Below are 6,677 nucleotides of genomic sequence, written 5' to 3'. Positions count from 1 at the left end.
TGGAGGGCTGGGACGGAATCTGACAGCCTTTTATGGTAAAATTATCACAACAATAAATCGACAAAGTAACTTTAATTTAGGAGACTAAAAGCAAAGATCAACGACAAATGAAAAGTACTTAATAACACAAACATCCAGTCGGTACAATGTATCTTAGAACCACAGATTCTTCACCGAGGCAATTCTGCCTTTGCCATTAAGGTCTGTAATCCTACCATTTTGCCACTGGACACTCCCAAGGTTTGTTTTTACCACGTGAAGGGTCCCAGTGGCAAAAAGTCAAAAACCAAAATGCATCTGGGATTTCATCACTTGATGGCAAAAGCAGAATTTGCGCGCTCTTACACTGCAGCCACTTGGTTGTACAAGCAGCCGTAGGATTAAGCAAAAGGTGGATCACGTGATCAGTTCAGATCCTAGTAAACCTGGTAATAACCTAATCTAGTTTATCCGTGATACTTCATGGTTCTAAGTTCAGTGTGGCGTCTGCACTGGCCTCGACTTCCTTCTTGCTCCTGATCTTGCATCTCCTCTTTGCTTCCTCATCTAGGTAGACCAGGTCTTCGACGACCGCAATGTGCGCATACAGCAGCTCTTCCAGGTTGTCAACAGGAGCAGCCTTCTTACCTTTGCCATCTCTCATCTGCTGGAACTCTTCCTTACCGTGGTTTCTGCTGGAGAAATAGTCGTTGATTCTCATGGCTTCCTGAAACCCAGATATTGTTGGCTGGAACTTCACCAGGAAGACACTCTGATTAGCAGGTCTTCCATGGCTAACCTTCACCTTCTCACGTGGTACCCCTATATCTGGATAAACAAAACAACATGAACAACTATTGGAGTCAATAGCACAAGGCTGCTATTAACAACTAAAGATTAACCTCTCAGAAAGCTGCATTATTACAAATGCATTCATTTTGCTACGAAAATACTACCATAATCACAAAGGAACAAACAAGTATGCCTAAATAAGCCAATGTATCAGTCCATTCATAACATCTTAAGGAAATACTACAGAAGACAACATAAGAACATATTTAGCCACAATCATAATTTCTAAGGTATCCATATTGATAAACAAAAAGTTAACAAGTGCACAGGTATGTTCTTCTGAGGCTCAGCGGAAACTAACTTGCCAGTACGCCTTCAATTTCTTCCATGGACACAACCTTTGCTTCAGTATCCTTTGCCTTGCTCACGATTGAGCTGTTATGTATCACAACTACTGGAGGCCACAACATGAGATCTCCCCTCATGGCATTTACTTCCTCAGATGAAGAGTGATGGGCTTTAGATGTGTCTGGAGCAACAAGCCAATTCCACCCCATCAAAACACAGAGTGCTTTGTGAAACCCTAAGTGTTTTGTCTTCAACCCTGCTTTGGATGTATCATAAGCATGTGATAGCAAGGCATCAAGATCTGGGATTTCACCACGTGAAGGGTCCCAGTGGCAAAAAGTCAAACATCCAGTCGGTACAATGTATCTTAGAACCACAGATTCTTCACCGAGACAATTCTGCCTCTACCATTAAGGTCTGTAATCATTATATACTTCCTCCATAGCAAAATATTTATCGCTGTTATTTTTTTCCGATACATCTGACCATTCATTTTATTTAAAAATTTATTGTAAATGTACGAAAAGAATATTTATGATGGTAAAGTAATCATTTATTGTAAATGGCTCAGCCACGTAGATCTCGCCGCGGCGGGGGAGCGGTGGCGAGCCGAGTCGGCCCCTCCCTCCCACGAACGGGAGCGGCGGCGAGCCTGGGTCGGCCCCTCCCATCCACGGACGGGAGTGGCGGCATCGCCCCCGAGTCAGCACCTCCCTCCCACGGACGGAAGCGGCGGCGGGAGCTGCGGGCCTGCGACGACGCCCCGGCTTGGACCTCTGCGGACGGGAGCGGTGGCGGCGCCCCGGCTCAAACCTCCTGCGGACGGGTGCGGCGGGGGCGCAGGCGCAGGGGAGATCGGGAGGGGGGAAAGGAGTTCTCTTTCTCTCTCCCACTTTCATGTGGGACCCACAGAGGCCTTCACGGCAAGTGACGGTAGAATCCAACGGAATGGCAAGTACGGGATGGAGTTAAATTTTCAGTGGCACTGAGGGGATGGAGTTAATTTTGATGGCACGTAAGGAATGAGTTAAATTTTTAATGGCAGATAGGGAATTTGCTTAGGGTTTTTCATGTCCCTTCGTTCAAAAATAAATATACTTCCTCCATAGCAAAATATTTATCGCTGTTAATTTTTTCTGATACATCTGACCATTCATTTTATTTAAAAATTTATTGTAAACGTACGAAAAGAATATTTATGATGGTAAAGTAAGCCACAAACAAAAACAAAATAAATGATGCTTAAATAATTTTTTAATAATATGAATGGTTAAGACTAAGTGTCATTGACAGCTATTTTGATACGGATATTATCATTCAAAATTTGTCAAAAAAAAAATAAGTTATTACACTTAATTTAGTACGTGCTTATATGCACAGGTATGCATCAGTCAATTAGCACCAGAATAAATAAGGTCATTTTAACTCCTTGTTTTTTTTAATCCATCCTACAATTTCTTGGGTGATTTGTTTTTTTGACAGAGGGAGCATGCATGTTTGTCTAATTTGATCATATCACATCACAAGACGAATTAATATCATTGTCAAATTCCTTATGAACTATCCAAATCCAACTATTTAGGCATGTTGTCTTTTCTTTTTCCTTAGCGTAAATTTACGGCATGCAAAGTAATTGAGACTAGCAAATGTATTTTGACCGGTTATCTTTAAGCTAATTAAGTAGGCCCTCCTAGTGGTCCAAAGCGAAGGATTGCACTTTTTTTAGGATTTTTTTGAAGTGTTAGAATTGCGGTTTTTATTAGGTGAATGGAGTATGTGAAAGTTTTCACCCTTTGCATTTCAGCGGTACGTAAGAAAATTGGACAAAAACGTCCTTCTTCATTGGATTTTGAGTAAGTAACCGAGATAGCACGGAAGAGAATGGAAATTTAAGTACTGGCACGTAATGACGTAAGTAAACTCAAAACTTTATATATCACATAAGGGAATGGTATAATGTTTAGTGGCATACAAGATACTTTTTTCAAAGAGAAAGATTCATGGTGCCAGGTTCCAGCGGTTGCTTTGGATGAACTGAAGGAACTTTTTATTTCCTGGCCACGAGGGCAGTCTGATCAATTCCTGTGCCAGTGAATATGAACAGAAAATGTAAATGAATGAAACGAAAGTGGTGGAGAGGGTAAATAATCAAGATGGCCACGAAACCAGTGTACGAGGGGCTCATGTTGAACATGGCAGCTTGACGAAGCCCAACAGAGCAGGTGGTAAATATCTTATTATTTTCTCACGAAATGTAAATAGAGAGTAATTAGGTGGCAGAAATGTTCATCGCACACACTCATCAGTTGGATGAATTATACCCTCCGTCCTCAAATATATGATGCTTAGGACAAGCAAATTAGACCATTTTTGAACTAATTTGTTTGTCCTAAACTTCATATATTTATGGATGGAGGTAGTAGTTGTTTATGTAACATATAAATCAAAATGCATACTGACTCGACAAAGAAATAGATATAATCAGGGCTAGAGGCTTACATAAATTAAATCTGCATGGCAGCATAACCAGAACAAGTACCAGACATCAGTTCACAAGCATCTTACATACATATGTTATAACACTAGGTACACTGACTACAAAACAACTACATAATAACTTAAACCACCCGAAGGAAGCAACATTAGTTTGCCAGGTAATAGCATCACCAAGTCAGTGGCCGAGTCATGTCGTGGTACGATGACACACAGTTCTGAAGTAATCTAAGGAAGAAGAGACCATGCAACCACCATGTGCAGGCTCGAGGATCCAATGTGAAAATAGCCTTGATTTCTCAGGGCTGACTTAGGTACAAAACCAAACTTCTTCTCAAGCTTAGTGCTGCTCTCGCCAGCGTCACCTAGCTGTTCAGCCTTGATGCCAAGGATCAGTTCAGCCCTCTCCTCCACGACGACTACTCGGCGCTGCAGTGTGACCTCCCCATCCTCGTTGACGACCACCTCCTTGCCCCTGGTGTCCAGCAGCACTACATCCTCACCAATGCCCGTGTTGCAGGCAGTGAGGCGTGCACTAAAGTTGCCTGATCCCTTGCTGATGCGGGCAGTGATGGTCGCCTCCACGGAGCGCTTGACATGAGCGTACCTGACCTCCACTGTGCTATGCTTGCTTGAAAGCACCTCTGTTCTGGTGTAACTGAGACTGCCTCTGTAAGAGATGTTGTTGTATCCAAAGAAATCCAAGCATAAAATCTTGTCATCTTCAGACAATGAACTCCCTGTGTCCTTCACTTTCAGGTCAATCTCAAAAATAGGCTCATCCCACAGCAGGATAGCTCGGCTAGGACCTGTAAGTTCCAAAAGAGAATCCTGCATACAGTGACACAAATTCAAGGCCAGCAAATTTCAATTGCCTTTAGGAACACCATCACTAAAGGTGCATCAGCAGCCAGACAAATTAAAAGCCCGCAGATTTCAATTGCCTTTGGAAACACCATCACTAAAGGTGAATCAGCAGCCAGCAATTTATTTCACTAGTGATGCACATACAAAACCACTTAATAGCATCCTCTAAAATGCAGATTTAAGGATCAGGAATGTGCCCACCTACTGAAATCTTGCATGTCAGGGCCAGCCAACCAAGAACTGAAGTGGATACCAACTATAAAAACTACATTTGATATACTTTTAAAAATATAACCAAGTTTTACTATTTACGTTTTAAGAGCCAGCAGCAACATGCATAAAGTATCTCTGATGGAAAGGTTCAGATCCTAATTCACAGTATCAACCTGTATAAATATTTCTTCCGAATGCTAGCTTGGAGCTAAGCGCCATAAAAATCAGCTGATATTACCAGTACTACCAAGCAGATTACACCATATACATGCATTGAGATGCTTATAGTAGATTAAATGGGCAATGGAATAGGACAGAAGTTGAAACACAGATGTTTGAACATGCCTGAGAGGTGAGGGTCTGGCAATTATCTCTGCCTCGCCTGAAGAGGTAGTTGCGCTTCCAGTCTAGGGAATCGCGCACAGCGACAATGCCATAGACATCTAGTGGCCATTGGAGGTCGCTGGTGATCTGAGTCACCTTGACGAAGAAGACCTCCATGGTATCACCAGGTCCAGCAGTTAATGGCAGTATCGGTATGTCCGTGTAGCACATGGGAGGGTACTGGGCTGAAAAAGGAACGGGGTTATTTGTTAGTCCAGTCATCTATACCTAGACATCATAATTGATTGATGATGAAGCAAACAAATGCTGTGCATAAGGAAAAACTGTTACTCGTATAGCTGCATATGATAAAATGGCTTGGAAAGGGGATTTTTTTACTATAAACATTTGACAAACAATGTAATTAGGAGCAAATATATGGGGAAATCATATAGATCTCAAGCCAATATGGGATTGAAACGGGGTTCATATTAACATTTAATATTATCTTTTATTCTTTCTAAAATAGAATCAGTAGGTTTTGTAAACAACAGGATCTAAAACGGATGACCCACATCATGACGTTTTTTCTAACCTCCTACCATTGATCTCAAGCACCAGTCCCCAGCAAGTTCACGCGTCTAATCATGCCTCCTTGATATAAGAAAAGAAACAAATGCTACGGATTTGAAATTACGGTTTTTGAGTGGATCCTAATCCGTTGGCCACGACTGAAGAAAGCTCCAACAAGATGATCAAGACGAGGAAAAGCTGATCAAGACGAGGAGAAGCAAGAGAGATGTGCAGACGAATACGTACTCTCGGCCTCGAAGGGGATGGCGCCGTTTCTGCCGAACATCGAGAGCCAACTCTTGCGGTGCAACTCAAAGCAACCCTCCGGCCCCAGCTCCTCCTCCTCCTCCTCCTCATCCGTCTCCATAGCGCTGTGGTGGTCGCCGTTGTTGGCCTCGCGCGGCCTTTTAGCATCGCCGCCCTGAAGCACTTGACCCGCGGCCTTCTCCAGATCCAGATCAGACCTCTTGTGGCCGTGGCCGTGGCCGTTCTCACCCAGCTTCGCCTCCAGATCCAGATCAGACCTCTTGTGGCCGTGGCCGTTCTCACCCAGCTTCGCCTCCAGATCCATCGCCTCCATATTCCGCCGCCGGGAAGGTTAGGGTTTTTGCCCCGCCGCCGAAGAGAAGGCTAGCGAGATGCCTCTAGATCTCGGATTGGTGTTGGGACGGCCGGGGTGGGCTTGTTGACTGATGAGGTGAGAGAGGTCCGCGGGCTGCTGGGATCAGTAAAGGGCCTGTACATTTCTCCCGGCCCGTGTTGGATGACATGGGGATGGCCCAAAGCTGGAGCTTGATGATTAGGGCCCTGTTTGAGTTATCTGGCATAAGGGGTTGATGGGCTTACGGGGTGTTTGATTCCCTGTCACATCTTGGCATACCTAAGCTTAGGCAAGTTTGATCAATTGGTAGGTGTTTGGTTGGCCACTAACTTTAGACAATATTCTTTTTGAGCTCCACATGTCATAGAGTTAAAAAATATAGCAAAATTCTCTTTGCTATGGTAAAATGTGGCTTCAAATTTCTTTATTTTGTAGTTTGCCACACTTGACAAAGGATAGATGTAGCAAATGGTGGCTAGCAACCAAA

At 43.5% G+C, this 6,677-nt stretch overlaps 2 protein-coding genes across 2 annotated transcripts; both read right to left on the bottom strand.

Annotated features, from left to right (window-relative positions):
* Window positions 1–282: 282 nt before the first annotated feature.
* Window positions 283–1,435, bottom strand: LOC140223287 (uncharacterized). Its single transcript, XM_072294903.1, has 2 exons — window positions 1,133–1,435; window positions 283–807 (listed from the first exon to the last, which is right to left on the bottom strand). Exons 1-2 carry the CDS (start codon window positions 1,326–1,328, stop codon window positions 461–463), a joined length of 543 nt encoding a protein of 180 aa, XP_072151004.1. The 5' UTR covers window positions 1,329–1,435; the 3' UTR covers window positions 283–460.
* A 2,156-nt stretch (window positions 1,436–3,591) lies between these two features.
* LOC117865698 (uncharacterized) lies at window positions 3,592–6,265 on the bottom strand. Its single transcript, XM_034749931.2, has 3 exons — window positions 5,836–6,265; window positions 5,038–5,261; window positions 3,592–4,443 (listed from the first exon to the last, which is right to left on the bottom strand). The coding sequence occupies exons 1-3, from the start codon at window positions 6,167–6,169 to the stop codon at window positions 3,841–3,843; spliced, it is 1,161 nt and encodes a 386-aa protein (XP_034605822.1). The 5' UTR covers window positions 6,170–6,265; the 3' UTR covers window positions 3,592–3,840.
* Between the last annotated feature and the right edge of the window lie 412 nt (window positions 6,266–6,677).

The sequence above is a fragment of the Setaria viridis genome, chromosome 7 (assembly GCF_005286985.2).
Source record: "Setaria viridis chromosome 7, Setaria_viridis_v4.0, whole genome shotgun sequence".
NCBI classification, from domain to species: Eukaryota; Viridiplantae; Streptophyta; class Magnoliopsida; order Poales; family Poaceae; genus Setaria; species Setaria viridis.
This window is presented reverse-complemented; position numbering and strand designations above follow the sequence as displayed.

What these genes read in the sequence shown, in the direction of transcription:
- LOC140223287 (XM_072294903.1), bottom strand. Translation starts at nt 1,328, where the DNA reads ATGGGGTGGAATTGGCTTGTTGCTCCAGACACATCTAAAGCCCATCAC. An exon ending in AATTGAAGGCGTACTGGCAA is followed by an intron (nt 808 to 1,132) that starts GTTAGTTTCCGC and finishes TTGTTTATCCAG; the next exon opens with ATATAGGGGTACCACGTGAG.
- LOC117865698 (XM_034749931.2), bottom strand. Translation starts at nt 6,169, where the DNA reads ATGGAGGCGATGGATCTGGAGGCGAAGCTGGGTGAGAACGGCCACGGC. An exon ending in CATCCCCTTCGAGGCCGAGA is followed by an intron (nt 5,262 to 5,835) that starts GTACGTATTCGT and finishes TTCCTTTTTCAG; the next exon opens with CCCAGTACCCTCCCATGTGC. An exon ending in GCCAGACCCTCACCTCTCAG is followed by an intron (nt 4,444 to 5,037) that starts GCATGTTCAAAC and finishes CACTGTATGCAG; the next exon opens with GATTCTCTTTTGGAACTTAC.